Source organism: Neofelis nebulosa, chromosome 7 (assembly GCF_028018385.1).
Source record: "Neofelis nebulosa isolate mNeoNeb1 chromosome 7, mNeoNeb1.pri, whole genome shotgun sequence".
Taxonomy (NCBI): Eukaryota; Metazoa; Chordata; class Mammalia; order Carnivora; family Felidae; genus Neofelis; species Neofelis nebulosa.
The window spans coordinates 22,132,628-22,155,038 of NC_080788.1; the positions used below are offsets into that span (position 1 = coordinate 22,132,628).

General features: G+C 54.4%; 1 protein-coding gene across 1 annotated transcript in view; it reads left to right on the top strand.

Moving 5' to 3' along the window:
- The first annotated feature begins 3,821 nt into the window (after positions 1-3,821).
- The window catches only part of KLF13 (KLF transcription factor 13), a 50,932-nt gene continuing 32,342 nt past the window's right edge, over positions 3,822-22,411 (top strand). The window contains exon 1 of the mRNA XM_058736844.1: positions 3,822-4,919. Within this exon, the coding sequence (XP_058592827.1) occupies positions 4,328-4,919 (592 nt within the window). The 5' untranslated portion in view covers positions 3,822-4,327. The remainder of the gene's footprint in view (positions 4,920-22,411) is intronic.

Consider the following 22,411-nt stretch of genomic DNA (forward strand, 5'->3'; position numbering starts at 1 on the left):
CTTGAACAGAGATCTGCTTTGGGGTAGGGCTATTTTTTCCCAATGTGCTGGGCTCCCTGAGGGCTCTTTCAACACACATTCTTCAGTAGTGGAGACTTTTCTTGGATTAATTCCTTGATGACTCCGCCCACTCCCTGTATTTTTTCTCTGGTCATTCTTTCATGGTTCCTATGATTTGATCAATGGACTTTCTGTATGGTCTTCTTTTTTCTCTATTTCCAATTTTTGGGGTTCTTTTTTGTTCTACTTTTACAGGGATTTCCTCACCTGTGCCTTCCATTCCCTCTCTTGAGGGTTTTTTTTTTTCTTTTTCCTTTCTGATATCTTATTTTCAATTTCCAAGAACTGTTTTTGCTTGTTTGTTCTCTGAACGTTTCTTTATATGTGTCCTGCCTTCATGGGTTGCAATATCTTAATTTCTCTGATGACATTATTGGTACTTATGTTGACGTGTACTTCTCTCTGCTAGTCTCTGTTTCTTCCAAGTTGTTTAAAAAAAAATCCACTGGGGCTTTGGATTTTATGACACAAGGCTTTCCTGAGATGCCAGGTCAGCTTTGGCAGTCTGTAAAAGACTGATTAGAAACTCTGTACACATGTGTGGGGCTCATTTACAGTGGCCTTTCCTTTGGGCGATCTGGCTTGGCTGGACAACCACAGATGTCAGGAAGTTTAGGTGTTCCCCTTGGCCTGATCTGATGCCCCAGAAAAGACCCTTTGTCTCCTGGCTCCTGTAATCTACAATCCCAAAGGGGGACAGAGGTTGGTCTCAGTATCCAGTATCTATGTGCTCATTTAATCTCCCTGTTCCTAAGCTGTCAGTTGTGCCTGGTGTCTCCCAACCAAGATGCTCCCTTTTACCTTCTTTAGATAATAATTTTCCAGGACGGCGTAGGCCGCACAGAATTAGGGAGGGGATCTGGGCAACTCAAGTCTTCTTAATAAGGCTTTCAGCCTTATTCTTATTTTAGCCCCTCATTCACACTCATGTCCAGAGGTGCCCACTGCCACCCATTCGTGAAACTTCTGGAGATTCCAGTTTGTTCTTGGCTTTCTTTCCTGGCTATCGTTTTGGGATTTCATGTACTCTGGTCTGCTAAGTATTTCAGCTTCAAAAATTGTGTCGTCGTTACATCCTCCCTTCCTCTCCCCATCCTTGCCAATTTCTGTCTTACAACAAACAAACCTGCTGTTGTTTCAGGGGGCTCTAGAAGGTAAGAGTCAGTCCACCACCTTTACCAAAACCCCAGCCACCTTTTCAGTCTTTAACCTCTTTACTCCCCAGACATGTCTCCATCTACTTGTTCTCATCTGATCTTCCCTACTCTGCTTTTGAATATTCTGTTCCTTTCTTCTGACACTTGATCCCCACCCATCCTCGTCTATACATGAGCTATGTCTGACAAAATCCTATTTAGCAAGAGAAACATGGACTCCTAGCTCTGAGGAAAAGAAATGTATCTCTGGACACTGGAAGATATTTCTACACGGTAAAGGCTGCAGGGCCTGAGGCTTTCAGTGAACAAGGATCAAATGCCTGAGAAGCCAGCCAAAGCCCTGAGTTTTGCATCCAGAATGCCACAGGGCACAAGGGGAAACCCTTAGGGAGGCTGCACTCAGCACTCCTGGAGAGCCCTAGGGACTGCTTTAGGCTGTGGATGGGGGTGGGCTGTGTGTCAGTGCAGAAGACCTCTGACCCAGGCTGGCTTCACCTCACCCAGGGCAGGTGTCTTGTCCATGCCTGTGGCCCAATGTCTAGAACAGTGCATACTTGTGGGAGGACCGCCAGAGTGTGTGCAGGCTGGGATGTATCAGCAGGGGTCATGGAGAAACCAGAGAGATGTGGTACCTCAAAAACTGGGCAGAATTCCCCTGGCTGAGAGGGGATGGGTACTGGCAAGTCGGTGTAGGGCCAGCTCCATCCTTAACGAAGTGACTGATTGTGACATGTGGTGGGATTAGAGGAACATTCTGAATCATTATTTGGTCAGAACACAAATCTCTTAAATGTCATCAACACAATCTGCCTGGCAAAATGATTACTTCCTGCCAAGAAGAGCCCCTCTTAGAGGGACTTGACCCGGATGCCTTTCCAGAGCCCATCCCAGCATACGCCTCTTTCCCCCCTCACCCCCCCTCTGTCCCATAGTCTTCCCAGGATGCACCAAATTATCAGTGAGAGGGAAGTGTAGGGTTTCAGTTACAGACACCCAGGGTGCTCAGTCGTCCAGGCCAGTTTACGGTTCACCATAACATGAAACAGAGAAATGTCTGTTCTTTCTTCATTACCTGGAAAGAAGTTTTTTCTATCCAGGCCCCAAATTAATTTGGTGAGAAATGGCTGGTCTTAATTTGTGCGCAGGATGACCTTGCCCCACCCACCACTCTTCTCAGGTCCACAGGGTTTGAGTGCCTGGGCTGCCTTCATCCAGCAGGCTTCCCTCGCTGTCAGCTGACACGTGCGAACGTCCTTTAAGGCAAACCACCCAGGGACTGCAGTCCCAGGCCTCGGTGTTGTGGTTGGGGGGGGGGGGGTGTCTTGTGGTTCAGGGGCTGCCTGAAGGGTACGGAGCAGCGGTGGCTGCGCTCCATTCTGCGGCAGTAGGAAGTTATGTACTGACTTCTCCAGTGATGGCCTAGGCCTGTATAAGAACGGCGGGGCCGAGGGTTGGAGAATGGGGGCGACTGTGAAAGTCAAGGGCAAGTTGGCAGGGCCAGGGCAAGGAGTGCGCGCGGACTGGGCGCAGTAGAGTATTTCCTTCGGGAGGCCCAGACAGTGGGTGGGTGGGGCGTGGTGGGCGTGGTCCTCGCAGCTGGTGGCGTTTGAAGCCTTCTCCACCGCGGTGGGAGAGGGGCAGCCTAGAGAAGTTGGCTGCAGGCCTGGGGCGGGGAGGAGGAAGGGGCCCCGCGTTCCCTGAACAGCGGCGCCGGCTGCACCAGCACGTAGTTCACTCCTGCAAGCACAGGACGCGGTGGGCACGTCACCCACGTTGCCAGCTTAACCACCAGCCTGGGGCCAGTTCGGCTCCGGCTGACCTAGGCTCACCGGCAGCGCGGTCCCCTCCGGGTCCCTAGCCGCCCGGGACCAGTTTGGGGAGCAGCCGATCCTTCCAGCGGTAGAGGCCCCGCCCCACCCGTGACCTCGCTCCCAGCCTGGCTGCACCATTGCCCGGAGCTCAGGAGAGAAAGAGCACGGAGGGCGCGAACGGCATGGGTCTCGAGACGCGGCCACCCAGGAACCCTCTTGCGGCGGGGTGCACGAAGAGTTTTTCCGCCCCCAGGCCAGGCCTGCTGCCTCGCGCCCAGCCTGAGCGGACACGCCTCCCCGCCGTGCAAACGTCGCTCTGGAAGAGAAGCGGAGGCGAGCCTCGCCGAGGCGCACCCATCCCTGGTGCCCCTCACAGGCAGGGATGGAGGGACAAAGGGACGCCCTGCCGAGGGCTCACTTTCACGCCGGGGTTCCAGGCCGCCACTATACAGAAGCCCTGGCAGGAAAATGCCCCCGCGGGCTACCCGCTGCTTGGGGGTGGGGGGTGGAGAGCTGCCCCCGCGCAGCCACGCCCCGGCCCGCCGCCCTCGGACGTCCTGCGTCAGCGTGCCCAGCTCCCGGCTCAAATTTCCGCTCCTCCTCCCGCCGGCCAAGAGGGCACGCCCATTGGCGAGGGCAGGCCCCGAGGCCGGGCCGGTACTTCTTGCGGCCCGGATTGGTCCGGCCGCCTACCTACGAACCAACGGCGTCCGCCCCTGCCCTAGGCCACGCCCCCTCCCCAGGCGCGGGCGCGCGACCGCTGTATCCTTACGGTGCGCGCTCTGGGATCCCCGCCCCCTCCGCGCGCGCAGTTCCCCGCGGCCGCCGCCGCCTGTAACCTGCGCCGCCAGGATGTGGCTGGGGGCTGACGTCGGGTCCAGATGTGGCCCCGGCCCCGCCCACCCCCGGGGCCGGGCCGCCCACACCGAGCCGCGGCGCGCACGGCGGCTGTCCCGCCTGCCACAATGCGCGGCGAGGCTGCGGCCGCGACTTGGCGAGACAGTCACTAACGTCGCTGCTCGGCATCCTTAGGACAGGCCGCCTCTGACGCCGCGCGGGGACCCCACGGGCCCGCGCCCCCCATGCGCTCACTCTTTGGTGCCCGGCCGGGCGGGCGCCTCGCGGACGCGGAGCCGCGCGGGTGACGGCAGAGGCGGCTGCGCGCCTAGCCCAGCCCGCGGAGAGGGCGCGCCGCGCCCCCGCCCCCCGCCCGCTCTCCGGAGGCCGTGGGTGCGGATGCGCCGCTGACGACTCGCAGCGACCAGCAGTGCCGCCGGCCCGCCGGCCGGAGACCGCAGCATGGCAGCCGCCGCCTATGTGGACCACTTCGCCGCCGAGTGCCTCGTGTCCATGTCGAGCCGCGCGGTTGTGCACGGGCCGCGGGAAGGGCCGGAGCCCGGACCCGAAGGCGCGGCCGCCGCTGTCGCCGCCACGCTGCCCCGCGTCGAGGAGCGCCGCGACGGCAAAGACAGCGCCTCGCTCTTCGTGGTGGCGCGGATCCTGGCGGACCTCAACCAGCAAGCGCCGGCGCCCGCCCCGGCGGAGCGCAGAGAGGGCGCCGCGGCCCGGAAGGCGAGGACCCCCTGCCGCCTGCCGCCTGCGCCGCCACCCGCCCCCGAGCCCGCCTGCCCCGGCGGCGAAGGTGCGGCGGCCGCGCCCCTCAGCCCCGCGTGGAGCGAGCCCGAGGCCGAGCTCGAGGCGGGGCTGGAGCCCGAGCGGGAGCCAGGGCCCACGGGGAGCGGCGAACCCGGCCTCAGACAAAGGGGCCGGCGGGGCCGAAGTCGCGCCGACCACGAATCCCCGCAGAGAAAGCACAAGTGCCACTACGCGGGCTGCGAGAAAGTTTACGGGAAATCCTCGCACCTCAAGGCGCACCTGAGAACTCACACAGGTCAGTAGGGCCGCCCGGGCGCCCAGAGCGCGCGGACGGGGACAGCGCAAGCTACCGGGCCACGCCCCCGGAGCCGCCGGCCGGGCGCGAGGGGCAGTGGGGCCGGGAACGGTCGGGGCCTCGCCCCTTTCCCCCCGCCACACGGTCCCGCGGCCGGCCCCGCGCGCCGAGCGAGGCGGGTCCGGGAGCTGGGAGCCGGCGCCCGCCCGGCGACCGCGCCCCCGCCGGGCACGCCCCCTCCCCTGGCACTCTCGGGCGGGGCCGCGGGGGCGGATGTCGTCATCTAGGCTGCGGGCGTAGACCCCGCCGAGGCCGAGGGGCGGCGCGAGCAGGTGCCGGCGAGCTGGGTGGGGGCCGCGCGTGCTGCTCTGGGAGACAGGCGGTGGGGGCGCCCCGGGGCCGCGGGGGAGGCGGGGTGCCCTCGCCCGGCCCCTCCCCTACCGGCCCCTCCCTCGCCGGCCGGGCGCGCGCTCGGGATGGGAGGGACCCGCCCGGCCCGGCCCGGGCGAGCGGCGGGCGAAGTTCACGCGGGGACAGGGCTCCCTCCAGCCACTCGGCACATTCTTCACTCTCCTCTTCCTGTAATTTTTCCAGCGCTCTAAGGTTTAATTTGTCCAAACCAGAGCCAGCGGCGGCCGACGCGGGTGGCGGCCCCGGTTCCCCGCCGGAGGCTCTTTGTGGGAGCCCCGCCCATCCGGCCGGCGGGGGCGCGCCCGACCCTAGGGGGCTCTTCAGCCTGGGGGCGCTTTCTCCAGAAAGGAGAGCCCTGTTCACTGCTGGCCTTGTGCGCCTCCCTCTTCCCGGCCCTGCTCACCTGCAGGGTGCCGGATGCGTGCGGGCGGCACCAGCACCGGGACGGGCGGCCTCAGCGGACCAGGGACCTCGTAGTTGTTTTTCTTTTTTTAAACACAAAGGTGGGAACAATGTTTTAAGGGATGGTAACCTTTCTCTTTCAGTTTGGCTTAAAGAATTGTGTATTTCCTCTGGGCTCACGTTAAGTCTTCTGGTACACTTAATTCTTTCGCATTTGGAGCAGGTTAAAAAACCCGTATAAATATACTGTTACCTTGTTACCAAAGGTTTAGACTTCACATTTGTACAATAGTTCGGAATTTAGCTAAAAACTGCAGTCCTGAAGACCCTGCAGCTGAAGGACCCCCGTCTCCTGGTAAATTTGGAACTGAGCTGTCTCCAGGTCTGCAGGTGTCAAGGCCAGCGGATCTCAGACAAACCTTTACCTCAGAAGCTGCCCCCGCGGTTTTGGTCCCTTGCTGTGGCCGCAAGGGATAGCTCGGCCGGTGGTGGGGTCGAGGGTGAAGGCGGGGCCATTCTACTCATTCTTAGTCGGAATTTAGGGTGTGTGGACCGAGATAGGGGGTGGGGTTAGTGTAGGGGTGTTGGTTCAGACTGGGAACCTTACTGCCAGGGTGGGTGTGGCCGTGGAGGAGGGGCCAAACTACGCTCGGATCCTGTAGCACCCAGATTACGGGGGCGGGGGCAGTGCATGGGGCGTGGCTCGAGGACCTCCTTGCGGGGGCGAGGCCAGTACTGGGCAGGTAATTTAAAGATAGGAGACTCTCTGTGTCCTGTTTCACGGTGGCTTTCCACTCGGCTGGTCGGGTTCGAGAATTGTGGAGGGGCTGGTTGAGGGCCGGGGCTCGCTGTCACGGACCGGGCAGGCTTGGATGGGGGCCTTAGCTGGAGGATAGCGTCTGGGTTTGCTTGCCCCCTGATCCAGGCTGTAGTGTTCCTGAGTGGGCCCCTTGGCTAGATGATTGCTCCGAGGCAATGAGAACTCGGGTCTCCCTCAGTGGGGTGGAACCCAGCCTCTCTGGGGTGCTCTGAAACCGGAAGCAAGCAGAAGAGGATGGAACCAACACTCTGACTGTAGTGTGCTGTGTCTAAGAGCAGGGAACGGGGCTTGCCCTCCCTGTGTGCAGAAACATGAGGCCCTACCTCTGGAGGAGATGTAGATTTCCAGGTCCCAAATACTGACCTTCAGCCAAACACTACAGTTTAAGTGGTGCCCCAGGTGAATCTGATTATGAACCAAGAACTCACCTCTGGAGGGAGTCTGGTTCAGCTTCTGGTGGAGGGCATGACTAGGGAGCCCATTTCCAGCCTGCCCCCAAGTGTGCAGAACATAATTAACTGGTGTTCATAGAGGAGACAAGGGTAGCCCACAGGCCACAGTGGGTGACCAAGGGGACAGGCTACCCTGGGAAGACCTGAGCAGCAGCCCCCGGTTCTGAGATAGCTGTGGTTTGGTTTGTGTGCTTCCAGCAGCTTTCTGGGGGGTCTCTGCTGACAATGGTTCAGGTAATGCCAGGCCCTCTACTCCACTAGGAGCAACCCCCCACCCCCCAACCAACCCACCTGCAGCAATTTCATGGCAGAGGGTGAATATCAAAATCATTTTAGCCAAGAAGGCAGTTCACAACTTGCTGTGTCTAGCTCTGTGACCAAGGACGGGTCCCCAGACCTCCCTGCAGCTTGGTCATGTCTCGCCTGACCACTTGGAAGGTCTGTGGGAAATGAGGCTTTGTGTTTGAGAACCTTTGGGAAGTACAAGCCTCAGCCTTGACTCTGGGGAGACCTGGACTTCCCTGACTGCTTCGATCTCCCAGAGCTGCCTGGACTGCTTAGTTGTGTGGCAGTGTCCTGAGGACTGATTACCCTGTCACATTTAGGTAATTGTTGATGTTAAGCAAACACGTGATCAAACAAAGACACTCACATTTTTGCAACCCAAGCTGCTTTTTTTTTTTTTTTCCTAAGGCACTTATTATTTAGCTAATCAGAATTTCCAGCCCAGATCTGGGAATTTGCTAAGTCTTGCCTTGGGGAGTAGCAAGACCAGGAACATGTTTTCTTGGAGGCTGAAGGGCTTTGATGTGAACATTCAAGGACTTTGAGAAGGAAAGGCCTCTGGCCTTCTGAGGGCAGATCTCCACCTGAGCCAGCCAGGAGATTCCTGCTTGTTGTCTGGAGTGGTGGGGCTTGGCGGGTCCCCAGCAGTAATGGCCACTCAGTCTTTCTTGGCAGAGATGCCTTGAATACATTCCTACCTATTTGTTCCCGCAAAGAATCGTTTTCAGAATGTCTCTGTGCCCTGTTTTCCCTGCAGCACTGGGAGCTAAAAATCCAATTGCATGCTGCATGAGCTGGGCCCATTTCAGCAGCTCTGGGGGCCTTGCTGGAAAGGGGGGCACTGTGTTGTGTACAGCCCCTCCCTCCTGCAGACATCCAGAGAGAGACATGCCTGGTCACCTGGCCCTCTTTTTGGGGGTGGAGGTAGAGTTAAGATTGCATTCTCAGCCATTTCCTGTAATAATTTGGGTGGGGTTAGTTTGAAGTTTAGCCACCGAACAAGGGATTTGATCATGAGTGAGATTATTGGGGCAGGGTATTCAGGGTATCTAGGTCCCCTCCCCCAACACAAACTCTGGCTATAGAGCCTCGTTTCTAACCACATTCCTCCCATGTACCCCTCGAAGGTGCTTCCTGGTGCAGCTGCCTTGGACAGGCAGCCTGTCAGGGAGTGAGTGGCAGGGATCTCCTTCACCCAGGGCAAAGCCATGCTGGCAGACGGCCAGCACTTTGTTCGGGACACATCCACGCTGGTGGGTCCCGTCCCGTCTCCCTCACAGTCCCAGGCTGCCAGTGGGCCAGTTGTGAAACTTCAAACAATGCAGAAGTGTGTAGGCAGAATGTGCCAGCCTTCTCTTCCTCTGGCTAACCACTATCACCTCCTGTTGGTGTTTCCCTTTACAGACCCTTTTAGTGGATTTGCATGTATGCATGCGTGTGCATCCACACAGACATCTGAAAACTATACATGTAGGATCCTAGCAAATATATTCTACCACAGGCTTTTTTTGTGTGTGCTTATTTAACAAGGCACCTTTGTTCTTTATCTGGGCTGCATGGTATTCCCAGGTGTGGCTGCGTGACTGTACCACAACTTGTTTAGCCTTTATCTTGAAAGGATAGTTATGTTGCCTTCTCATTTTTTATCGTTTCATGCCTGTGGCAGTAGAATCCAGTATGTGTGTTGGTGCAGAGGAGCTGGCATTTCTGTAGGATTGAGACCTGGCAGTGTTATTGATAGTAGTGTAGACAGCATTTACATACATTGTGGAGTTACCATGTTAACTTAAAAGACATGTTATGTTTTTAAAGGAAATAGCACATTATGTTTTTAAAGGAAATAGATGGAGGTCTTGGTCTCCCCAGTACTGAAGTTCCTGCTGTGTTGCTGACTTTTTTTTTTTTTTTTTTTACTTCTTCCAGTTCTTCTTTTGCACATGTGAGATCATCATATTGAGAACATTTAAAACAACCCTAAAACCACCATTACTCTCTCATGGCTCATGACCAGCTCTCCTGCTGCCATCTTTTTTTTTTTTTTTTAATTTTATTTACTTATTTTGAGAGAGAGAGAGAGAGAGAGAGAAAGAGAACGAGAACTGAGGGGGGAGGAGCAGAGAGAGAGAGAGGGCGACAGAGGATCCAAAACAGGCTCTGTGCTGACAGCAGAGACCCTGATGTGGGGTTCGAACTCACAAACTGCGAGATCATGACCTGAGCCAAAGTCGGACGCTTAACCTGCTGAGCCACCCAGGTGCCCCTCTCCTGCCATCTTTACTTGGCTTACCCTGCAGCCTAGCCTGGGTAAGGGCTCAACCCCTGCAACAGTCAGCTGTGCCCTCGCACCCTGAAGTGCCTCCTGGCTTGTTGGCACTGGGGGAGGGACTGATGTGATGCCTTTTGAAACTGTCCCTCTCCTGGCTAAAAGAGGGCTGGAGCCCTTCCTGTGTGAGCAATCTGACAGGACCACCCTTGACTTAACCAGAGGTACCATGTGCAAGGCTTCAAATCTGGAAGACAGCCCCGCCCCTTCAGAGTTGGCACTGTGAAGTCTGCTCACTGAAATGAGCTCATGACAGCCCCGACACTGTAAGGGCCTGTTTGCTTTGACCTTATTCTGAATTGAGTTGGTCGTTAGGTTCCTAGATGTAGCAAGTTAAAAGGGGAAAGGGGAGATAAGATAGCAGCTACAACCAAGGAAGGAAATAAGCCAACAAGTTATTAATATGTATATGTGTGTGTATGCACGTGTATCTAAATCTGTAACTCAAGAAACCCAACCCAGCCACACTGTGCTGGAACGAATGTGGTGCTGTTTGTGGAGGGGCCTGTAGTCCTCCTCAGTAGTCCCCTAGGCCTGCATTCTATAATAACTGACATTTGTAACAGCGGTCTTGACATATCAGGGCACTATTAAAGTGTGTCTGGTTTATGCTTTAAGAAAGCAGTTAAACTCATTTTTGAAATGAAAACTTCAGGGATGATACACTCAGCTCTCTGTTGTATCTAATAGCAGGCTGCTTGCTAGGGACAGGCATTGTTCTGTTTGCATTCATTCCTCATAAGCTTTTTAATCTTCACAGGACCCTATGAAATAGGTACTGTTGTTATTACTAGTCCTCAAATAATGATGCCAAGGCCCAGATGGATTAAGAAATATGCCCACAGTCACACAGCAAATGAAGGGGGAGCTGAGGTTTGTGCCTGGGCAGCCACACTTCTGAGTTTGGGTCTGCCCGCTGTGCCTGGCTGCTCTTCCTGCCTGGACCTGTGTTCCAGGGGAGGGCAGGTGCCTCCTGGTATTTAGAAGTCTTCCTGTCCCAAGCACACTGCTTCCTTCACAAATTCTTATTGTGAAATGTTAAGGGAGTAATACAGTGAACGCTCATATGTTCCTCTAGACTCCTCAGTTAAATATTTGTCACCCTTTTATTTTTATCCTTTTTTCCCCTTTCTCTACTGTATTTTCTCCCTTGCCTATCTCTCCTCTCTCTTTAAATAATACATATTATGTAACATACAGTCCATATTCACTTCTCCTAATGATCGCCAAGATGTCCCATGTAGGGTCTGGAATCCAGTTCATCACACATTGTGTATGGTTGGCCTGTCTTTTTAGTTTCCTTTAGTCTGGGACAGTCTTGGCCTTTTGTTGTATTGGCATTTTAGGGATCCAGATTAGTTGTCTTGTGGAACATCCCACAGTCTGGATTTGTCAGATTGCTTCCCCCGATTAGATTTAGCATAAACAGTTTTTGGTGGGAAATATGACACAGGTCATATAATGTTGGGCACTTGCACGCACCACAGTGGAGGCTCGTGTGGTCAGGTTGTCTGATTGCTGGATCACATACATGGTTAAAGTGGCGTCTGCCAGGTCTCTTCACTATAAAGGGACACTCTCCTCCTGATAATAAGTAACTGGTAGGTAGGGTGACACTCCAAGACTGGGTTTTTGGAGGGTTAGGGTGCTGCTGGTCCTGCATGTACAGCCAGGTGCTGTGTTGGTGCAGGTGCAGTGTCTGCCCATCTCTGTTCAGCCCCCTTCTGTCTGGTCCACCTGGTAGGTTTCTGTTTCATCTTCTGACTGGACAGTCCATTGACTGGACAAGTGCTGGCATTTCTGGGTCCTGCTGTTGGAAGTCCTTTTATAGTCAAAGGACAGCTCAGCCTAGTCTTAGGAGCTCCCTTCCCAAACAAACAACACGCCCTGATTTTATTTTGAATGAAAGTCTTTCCAGATGGTACTTACAGACTTTTTTTTAGTTAGCTCACCCTGGCTCTGTGGCCACAGGTGACCCATCCCCCAGGCCTGGTTGGGGTGGGGGGGCGTCGGCCTGCAGCCAGTGATACCCTTAGGGTCTTGGTGGGTGTCTACATGCTTTCCAGAAGAAAATAAATATTGATCTAAGTTCACACACCCAAGCCTGTTTTACTTCCCTTTCATAGCGCCAAGTGGGGTCATTTTCTTGAGAAGTCAACTTCCCATCAAAATGGAAATAAACTTTCAAGTGTTGTCTCCAGCTTGGCAGTTGAGAAGTGACTGCTGTGATGGGACTAGGATGGGGGTGGTGGGGGTTTGGCTGCCATGGCCCCTGGGGGGGACCCTGAGCCTGGAAGGCCTTCCCCTGCTCTAGGTCAATATAATGGAGACTCAAATGCTAATTTTTTACTCTTTTGACAGTGACTTGACACTAGGCACTTGATGTAAGACAGAGAAATCTTCACCCAACCAAAAGCTCTGTCATTTGGCTACACTTACACACACGTAAATGTGCTGTCTGGTTTGATGTTGCATCCAAGCCCGGAACGTGTTTACATGGGACCTGTGATTCTGGTTCATTTACTCAGTTTGATCTCAATCCTGTCTTCCAACATCTGTGGATCAGCCCTGTGCCAGTCAGCCTTCTTGGAGGCATGGAGTCCCCTCAGCTGAAACTAGGCTGTGGTAAAGAGGTTGGTCATCTGCCCTGCCATCCCCCTTGCCCCTTTTAGTGTGCCCTGGCACTGGTGTGCCTTCCATTCAGCTCCTGTTCCCCTTCTGCCCCAGGGCCTGGACATTATCCCATTTGCTGTTGGACATCATATGCATGGTCAGGGGAGCAGCCTTGACCAGTCCATAGTTTTAACTAACATCATCCTGGACAAACAGAACAGAGGGTACAGGTTTTTATTTTGGGGTGTGTGTGTTGGGGTGGGGGCGTCTGTTTATTGTTCTTCTTTTTTGAAGTTCATCACACAAAAATACTTGCTAACCAGGAACTTGGCCACACTCTGTGGCGATTGGCCAGTCTGTCCCAAGGTGACCTGTTTGGAAAAGCACTGAGGATTGATGCCTCAGATTAAATGTCCCTGTGCTGCTGCCACAGGGGTGTGGCCTTCCTGCATGGGTGGGTGACCCATGGTCCCCTGAGCACAGGGTACAAGCTCATCTCCTTGGAGCTAGAGCCCAGGGAACATCATGGAAGAGCTTTGCAAGAAATAGGGGCCCAAATTAAAAATCACTCACCAGAGAGCACATGGTTCAGTGCCTTTGTTGGGCTCCTGTCCCAGGAGCTTCTGAAGGTGGAGTTCTGGCATATGGCTGTCTCCTGCAAACATGGGGCCAGTTGGAAGGAAGCTTGGGAATGGGGAGAGGATGAAGTGGGCTTAGAGGAGCTCAGGGGGCTTCCTGCTCCCTACCCAGGACCACCACATCGACGTGGAGGGGTATCAGCAAGGCGATGGCTAGACAGCTTGGCTGGTGGTCAAGGGCCTAAATTGGGGCCTTCTGACACTCTTGTGTTAGTAGGACTGATGTCATTCTCCTTGAGTATGTGTAGAACCCTGTACACTTCCTCTCTTTTTCACTTGTCTTTAACTCTCTTTTATGGTATAAATGCTTGCTCACACACACACACAAAGGATAAAGGGAATTTGGTTTGGGGCTAGAGGTAGAAGTTAGTTAATGGCAGATCAAGAATAGAGGTTTTTGCAAGGAAGTGTTGGGAAAGAGAGGAAACAGAAGAGGCATACTTGAGCCTTAGAGCTCAGCCCTTTAGGGGAGAGAAGTAGGGGCCTAGGCGCCCAGGTGTGTCCTTGGCACAGAGTGATGTTTGACCTGGGTCATTGGCTGGGCTAGTTGTTCAAGACCATGTCTGGGATTAAGGGAAGGGTCTGAGAACTGGGGGTTGGCACCATGGGTTCACCTCAGACATCTTACCAGTAACAAACTCAAATGTATTTTCATTGAAGGAGAAATAATAAATGTTAATTTATTTTTTTTAATTACATAGTTGCCCTTGTAACAAGTGATGGACAATCTGGCTACTTAGCAGTCTGTTGTCTTAGTTTACATTCTGCCATCTGCTTCCCTGCCTTACTGCCTGTTGGCCTCATTCCCTCGACTGGCCACATCTGGTTTGTCCACTGTTCATTGTGGTCCCCATGTCTTTCCCCACACCCCTCCATGGTCCGGGAATACTGAATGGCGGGTGGCGGGGTAGGTGGGGACCTGGGCCCTGGAGACAACATGCAGTGGTCCTCTCCATCCCATCATGGAGATCTTGCCTGCTCCTTCCAGTGGCTTCACATTCTGGATTTCCTTGTGCTTATTCATCAGTTGCCATTTTTGTCTCTGAATGGTGTGGTGGAGGAGGCGGTCCCTCATAGCAGCCTGTGGGGACCCAGAAGGGACTCCTGCTTGCAGCCCTGTGTGTTAAGGGCAGTTTCCCAAGGTTTCCTAGTCTTTTCCAGAGTGCATCTTTTTGGCTGCTTGCATGGCATGTCCTGCTTTCTAAAATTACTTTGCTGATTGGCCATAGGCCTCTGGGGTGAAGGGGAGGGTCCAGGGGCTTTGCAGGATGCTGTCTTTTATCCTGAGGAGATGTAGTATCAGAATTTTATGCCATGCCCTCTCTGTTGGGGTGGGGCTACGGTCTGCCATCGGAGGCCTTATGCTGTCCTGGTGGTGAGCACAAAGGTCTTTGTCTTGAGTTGCTGTTAGGTCTTTGGGTCTCAAAGGAAATCTAGCCTCGGCTTCTTCTAGGTTCTGATTTGAAGCTGTTCTTCCTTGATGGTTGGTGGGTGTTACATGTTAGCATTTTGCTTTGGATGGGTTGCCTCATTCTGAAGTGTACTAACTTTAGCCTTTGAAAAACTTCCACTTTCATTTCCCTTTCCCTGATCTCACTGGTCTCCTTGAATCTGAGCTGAGACTCCTTCCCACACTCAGGCCCTCCTGTCCCACATTCAGTACTGCACCATGGCCTCAGAAGACAGATATTTATGTGTGTGCCTGTGTGTGTGTGTGTGTGTGTGTGTGTGTGTGTGCGCGCGCGCGCGTGCGCGCATGCACTGTTAGCTGCCCCCAAAGCTCAGGAGATTGTTCCTTTGGAAGTAAGCCAGTCACAAGGCATCTGGCCAGGTGGCACAGGCTGCAGCAGGGATGGTTTCTTCTTCATGACCCCCAGTGGGGCTGTATCACCTCAAAGCCAGGGCCTTGCAAGAGCAGAGAAGGAGGGAGTAGTATGTGCTGGATAGGGTGGGGACCCACGAGCCAAGCTGGAGGGTGTGCAGTCCAGGTCCCTGGTGGAGTTCTCCTTCTCAGGCCATTCTGCCCTTGACCTTTTTCACTGGGGCAGACAGTCTGGTATGGGGGACTGGATGAGGCCAGGTGCATGGAAGCTCTTTGCCTACCCAGCCGAGTGTGCAACCTGGTGTGCCCTCACTTCTCATACTCCACCACCACCTCCTGCTCCTTGCTTCCCCTCCTCTCCTCCTTTCTCCCCTTTCCTACTGTTCTCCGCCCACCTCCCCCTTCTCTTGCTCCTTTCCTCCCTTCCCTTCCCCCCTCCTTCCACCCTCTTCTGCTTACCCCCTTCCCTCTCCTCTCCGTTTTCTCCCCCTCCTCCTTTCCCTTCCTCCTCTTTTTCCTCCCCCTCCCCTTCCCCCTCTCCTCTCCTCTCCTCTCCTCTCCTCTCCCTCCTTGCACCCCAGGACTAAGCACATTTTTAACTTGCCGTCAGGGGTTTCCAGCCCACAGGACTAAGGCAGGAGGGTGTACTGGGGGAGTAGGGCCCCAGGAACTTGAGGAGAACCAGTGAAGATACCTCTCCTTTGTGCTGTAGCCCAGGCTCAGCCTGGGAGACCCTGTGGGGCGGCTGTGGCTTCCTCCTTTCACCCTCTGGGGATGCCCTGGCAGCTCTTCCCTGGGAGGTAGCCTGGTGGGCTGTCAGCCTCCTACACAATGAGAGGTAAACAGTGGGTCACCTTGGCAACTGGCGGAGCTGGGGCTCAAAGTGCTTGTGGCAAGAGAAGTTCTCATTGTCTCAAGTTTCTGGGATGGCGTTCTGTTTTGATTTTTTTCTTTAATTAGCTGGAGTGACTAAGATACCAAAATGACTGACCTGGTTCCTATAATTTCTTAATAAACATTTATATTCTCTTCATAGGAAGAACATTTCTTCCAGTGATTCATTGACTTTTTCTTTTAGACTATGGCAAGGCCCTGGCAAGGCAGGGTGGGGGTGGCACAAAGGGCCCCCACTGCCGACAGCCATGCCAGCTGGCGAGGGTCCAGGCCCTGGGCGCACTTATGTAAACACCACACCAAGATTGTACTGGTTTTGAGGTTGATTATGTTCCATGGAAAATTTGGGGGCGATGCCTCTCTTATCTCGGGGTGTTCAGATCCCCATAACTGGAGCTTCCAGAAGTCCTCTGAGAGACCTGTAAGTCTTTCTGAGCCTAAGCAGTGCTCTTTTCACCCGATGCCAGATTCTCCTGGGAGGCCAAGGTGTGAACTAGTTTTACGTCTTGGTACAAGGTGACGCTTTAGCGCGTTTGCTGTTAAACAGTAACTGCCCATATGTGCGTAGCTTGGGCTGGATGTGCCAGATTGGGTGGCCTCCTGCCACCCTGCTGGCTGTCTGAGGGAGTGCCAGGCCACGCAGGGCCCTGGGAGGTGCTGGTGAAGCTCAGCCCCAGGTTCTTGTGCAGGCCTTGCCCTTTACCTGGGGCTTCCTTGGGCCTCTCTGCTCCATCCCCCTGTCTATTACCCAGTACAGTCACCTGCCCCTATCGAGAAGGAGCCCAGTGAGTACATCGGAAGGCTGAAAGTTGACTTCCTTCGGTTTATCATTGGTAGAGGTGATCCAGGTGGCCCTGGCTGGTGGTGTGTCCTTCGAACTGCTCTGCAGTTAACACCTAGGCCTGCATCCAGAGTCCCTTCTTCATCCTGGGCACGCAGGGCCCCTGGGTCCCCTTCTCTCCACATAGGCTGAATTCTTGCTGGGTTGGGCCGGGCTGCCCTGTGGCCTCATGGCCAACACCCTGTGTCGAAAGCATTTCCCTGCAGCGGGACTGTTGCCATCACTGGGGAGGGGGGGGGGGGGGAGGGTTGTTGAAGTCCACCAACCCCAAACTGAAGGAAATGTCTATATTTGTTGCATTTATTTGTGGTGAGTCTCTGGTGTTACCTGTTCATGCACTGTGCCTTTCAGCTTTTCCAGATTTTTCTGTCAGTTGCTGGGCAGCCTCCCTACCTGGTCACTGAGAAGCCTTGTCATCCTTTCTCCCTTTGTATGAGACCTTTTTCAAGGATGTACCTAGAATTAGATTTTTTTTTTCTTGGTGAAGAATTTACATTTTTTATGACGTTGAAGAAAAAACACAAAGGTGTTGAAATGGCATTGAAGAGTGTTGAAAGTTCAAAGCCCTAATCCATTTGGGAGTTTTGTCAGAAATCCAGTGCGTCTGTGTGCCCTTTGTCAGTCCTAACAATTTGGGCTTTGGACTTTGGGCCCCACCCCACTGCCCTCTCCTCCCAGCAGCGGGCAAGTTTGTGTGCCCGGTGTTACAGTCAGCTCCTGAGGGAGCCTCTCAGTGTTTTTATCAGAGAAAGTCCTTTTTGCCTGATTATGCTTTGTCATTTAAACAGAGGGACTAAATGGAATGTTGATGAGGACTCCAGGCTTTGGAGTGAGAACAGATTGAGCTGGCCAGGGTTCTTATCTGTAAAGCAGGTTGGGGCATGCTGACCTCAGAGGAGAGGAGGAGTGTGTGTGCGAGTAGACTGTGTGGTGTATGAATGTGTGGTGTATGCATCTGTGTTGAGTGGGGGTAGGGTTTGTATGTGTCTGTGTGGTGTGTGTCTGTGTGTTTAACCTGCAGGAGCAGAATGTCACCCACTACAGTGATGCTCTTGGGCATCCGAATGAACATTTTTGCTGCCTTCTCTTTTGAAAAAGGAAAAAAAAAAAGAACAGAACAAACAACAACAGACAATTTAGAACTACTTTTTTGAAACAGGTGCCAGCTCACGTCCCCACCCTCTGGCACCGCATGTGGGGTGACCCTCACCGGCCTTGTGGCCCCAGCCATGCCCCAGTCCATAAAATGCCCATCTTGAGTTGTGGGAGGATGAAGCAGGAGCCTGCCACAGAAAGGCAGGTTCCTTGAGGATCTTGTTGCTATGGAGACCTGCTTCCTGGGGAGCTGTGCTCAGGCTAGGATGGCCCCCTCTCAGGTGAGCCTCATTTGTTACTGGGTAACCGTAATGGAGCCCTCCCAGGCCCCAGCCAGCTGTACCTGGCCTGACGCTTTTTAAAGAGCAGAAGCAGCTGAACGGGAACCTTGAGGTGGAAGACCCCGTCACTGGTCACCAGAGCAGTTCTGGGTGTGCCCAACAGCCTGAGGTGGACTCAGGCCTAGCAGCATCTCCCTGCCATGGCGTCAGACAGCCTCGTGGTGACAGACACTGTGCCAGCCCTGCCCAGTGACTCCACCTAAATGGAAGGACTTTCTGTGTCCAGGTGTGCTCTGCGGGAGACTTCCAGAAGCACGATGACTGAGTTCATACCCGCAGCCTAGCTCTTGAGTCCGAGGGCAGCAGAAATCCTGCTTGCCATGAAACTTGCTTCACCCAACACTCCCAGTGGCTCCTTCAAGTGGAGAGCGCCTGGTTCTGCTGCTAGAGCCGCTTAGACGCGGACGTGCGCAGCCAGGGAATCCCACTCAGGACTCATATTTGCTATTTTTGTAACTTCCTGGGCTTCTCTGGTTTCAGCACTCATTCTGCTTCTTGTTTGCAGGAGTAATTGCTTTCATGAGCTTTGGGCCATCTGTGGATTTCTTTTCCCCTCTATTTTTTTTTTTTTCTTTTTTGGGGCAGCAATTCTATGTTCACAGATATGAGAATTGTTTCCTAAAGGGAAGCATGAAAGCGTTCTTGAGGCTGGCTTTTCAGCTGTCGAACCACAGTTTCATACCCTTTTCCTGCTTGCTTTTCATCTTCGTGTGAATGTGTTTGGCATCAAGATGCTTCCTGTGTGGTCTGAGGTGACTATTTTGAATGAATGTAAGGGCTGAGGGCATCTAGTCTGAGATGACACCTGGGCACCAACGTGGCCTTCCTTGCTCTCTCCTGGCATCTCCTTGTTCCAGAGGATATTTGTGAACATTGGGTTGGGGGAGGGGTTCCCTTTCCTCCTGTGGACCCCACCCGGCCCCTCTGCTCAGACAGGAGAGGCCACCAGGGACCTGTGCTGTTTCTGTCTCCTGCTGGAGTGGCCAAGTGGGCCTCCTCCCTTTTTGGCTCTGAGTGAGTGGGCTGTTGTGAGACCCCTGAGCTGACCCTTCTGGTTCAGGTGCAGCTGCTATAGCTGTCTGCTCAATGCCACCTGGGAGAAGCAGCGGCCGGGTCTGTGGTGGCCACGTTTGGATGCCCTTCAACGTGTAGAGATAGGCATGTCCCCTGTCCTTCTCATAGGGGTGGGGGAGCAGAAGCCAGGGCTGTCTGTGCAGCAGCCTGGACAGGTGCAGTCTCCAGTAGAGGTGGCTGACCTGGCCTCTGCAACCTGTGCTTTCCCAGTCAGCACCCCGGGTGAGTGGGGAGATTGCCTGCAGGGTGCTCACCTGTGTGGAGAAGGCAAGGGGGCTGGAGGGGTGTCCAGCCTCCTGTGGGGCCCAGCGTGGGGAGGCATTTCATCCAGTAGCTGGCCTGGGTGCTCAAGAGCCCTCATAGGGCATGGGCCCACCTGTGCTAGCCGCATCCTGGGCTACAGTGGTGTAAACTGGATTTCATATGTTAGGGTACAGTTTTCAACAACGTGGAAATGGCCTGGGAAATTTTCCTGCTTATACTGCCCGTTGTTGAGAGCTGGCCAGCCCTGGGTGCTCAGTGTGCTCTCTGGGTTTTGGAGGTTCTGACTCTGGACTGCCGTGACTCCATGGAAGATAGTCATGCAAAGGCCCAAGGCAGAAAACCCCCGTCTTGGGCTCTCAGGCACAGAACTGGTGTCACCTGTTTCTGAATCAGCTTGGGAAGGCCAGAGGTGTCTGCCATCTCAGTTTTTCTGGAGGGCAGAGTCACCCCTCTGCGGCTCCTGCCCAGCCCCGGGGTACTCCACGTGGTCATCCTGCTTTAATGTATCTTTGTTGAGGGAGTATCTTGTCACTGCCCCCTCTGCACCTCCTTTTCCTGTGGCTGAGTTTTGCGTAACAGTCTCCTCCCAACGAGGCAGGTCACACGGATTCGGATTCGAGTGAAAGGCCCACGCCTGCCCAGCAAATACTCGTGGCACAAATAACTGGCTCTCTGAGATGACGTTGACCTTGGGGGATGCTCCCTGCTTTTATTCAAATGTTTGTGTCCACCCCACCCCCCACCCCAGATTCTTATGTTGAAATTCTAATGCCCAATGTGTTGATATTTGGAGGTGGGGCTTTTGGGAGGTGATTAGGTCATGAGCCCTCATGAACAGATTAGTGCCCTTATAAAAGAGGCTCCCCAGAGCTCCCTTGCCCTTTCTTCCTTTTGAGGACAGAGTGGGAAGACACCAGCTATGAACCAGAAAGAGGGCCCCCATCAGAACTCGACCATGCTGGAGCCTTGATCTTGGACTTCCTGTTCTCCAGGATTGTGAGAAATATATTTCTGCTGTTTGTAAGCTACCCCGTTGGTGGTATTTTGTTCCAGGCTGAGCAAACGAAGATGCTCCCCAACTCCTTTGGGCAAATACTCAGCAACACTTCCCCAACTACCTCAGATTAGTGCCTTGTGCCTTCAAAGTCCAGAGCCTGTCACTCCAACTGCAGGGGCAGGACTTGTTCTCCCAGCCCTGCCCCTGAAGATGGGGGCACCCCAGGTCTATCCTGACAGCAGCCTGCACCTAGTCTCCCACCTGGCCTCCCTCCCTTGCAGCAGGGTTGGTGTCAGCAGAGGAGTCTCCTGAGTATGTCTTCATCACTCCCTTCACCTGAGTTTTCAGGATGTTGACACTTGAAATGAGCTGTGGCTCAGAATTTTCCAAGCATCCAATTTGCAGGGGTTCCAGGGAGGGGATTGGGGGTGTTGAGATCAAGGCCAGGAACCAGCAGCCCCCTAGGCACTCACCAGACATGCTTCCTTAGTACCCTAGCTGGTGACCTTTGCCTTGTGGGGTGGCCTGTCATGGGCTGGACCCACAGTGCAATGAGGGGTCACCCCCTTCTCAGGAGCCTGGCCTGAAGGTACTGTTCCCACCAGTGAGAAGGGAGAGCTCCTGGAGGACTGGGCTGTCATTCCATGCCCTATCCCAGGGCCAAACATGGTGGTCAACAGGATTTGTCCCAAGAATGTGGGGAATGAGTTCTGGTCCTTGAGTTTACAGGTTTTTGTTTTTTTCTCCTAAAAGCAGTAGAATCTTTCTTTTGACCAAATCCCGTGGATTCCAGTGTAGGACCGAGTTGGGGAGGATTGCTGTCTGGCGCTGGAGGGATTTTTGGCTGTGGAGCCTTCTGTCACTGAGCAGTCCTGGGCACCCTGCACGTACCCTGAAGACAGTCCCAGTGGGGTTGGCTGTGTTGTCCCGAGGCTAGCATAGGGTCCTGCTTCTGTACCTAAGTGACTTGGCGGAAGGAAGCAAGATGAATGGAGGTCAGCCCCCAAGGCCACAGGTGAAGGCTAACCCTTGGGGCTGGGCCAGGGAGTTGGGCCCTTATGGTCTGTGGCAGGTTCTTCTGGGGTCTGTGGTCAGTGTCCTGTTGCTTTTCAGAGGGTGTCACTCTGGCTGCCCAGGCTTTAATCAAGGGTGATTGGGTTGGGACTCTATGGGGTCCAGCAGGCAGAGGTAGTGATGAGACCCTGGTCAGAGCATGGGGCAGGGTGTGGCGGACAGAGGCACGTAAGGTCACAAGATGGTGGGCAGGGGAGTCTCAACCCACCCTGCAGCCTGGCTCAGAAGCACTGGGCTCTCAAGATGGGAGAGAGAAAGTGGCCAGGGGTCAAGGCAACGGTCTGGCAGGTGTGGGGGTGGGGTTGACCCCACCATTGACACACACTGGACTGGTGTGTAAAGCTGCATTTGTGGGGTGTCAGCAGACAGTGTCAGGGTGGGGGACATAAGGCATGGGGTTTTGTCACTCATTCCCTGAATGCCACAAGGGTCCTGGCTCTGGCTGGTGCTTCTGCCCCTTGAAGACTTGGTGTCTGAGTCCAGCGCCATGTGACCTCATCCCCACATGCTGCTATGGGCAGGGGCACGGGGTGGGGTGGGGTGTGGGTGTCTGTATCCCTTGCTGTAGCCCTTCCTTCACCTTGGACACTCCCACCCATCCCACTCAGCCAGGCCTTTCCCTCCTTCAGATGCCTTTTCAGAAAGCAGTGGGTTTGGGGGCAGATCCAGGCCCAAGTGACCATTGTGTGTCTAGCAGTGTGTGATGAGTGGACAAGCCAGAAGTGAAAGAAAGCACTTCAGCGAGTGTGAGGAGAGCCAGAGAGGTGAACTGCTCTTGTGGCTGCCTTTCTCTAGTGCTTGGAGCAGCACCCCGATGTCCCCGGATGGGTGTACTGTGCCCGGGGGCGTCATCGCGGTGATGCCATGCTAGGTCTCCCACAGCCCGAGGCTGCTGTGTCCAGCGGTGCCAGCGTGCTGTCTCCACAGCTGGGGGTAGGTGGTAACCTCTCTGTCACAGGATGGACCACAGCAGTGCTGAGCCAGTGCCCACTTCTGACCAGGGTGTCTGCTCAGCCAACCTGGTGGAAAGTCTTCAAATGTTTTTAACCACTGAAATCCTGTTGTCCCCACCCATTTATAATGGGCCGACCTCCTTGGCTCCTGTGGCCCCTCACCCCTGCACTCCTACCAGCTTATCACTTCTGC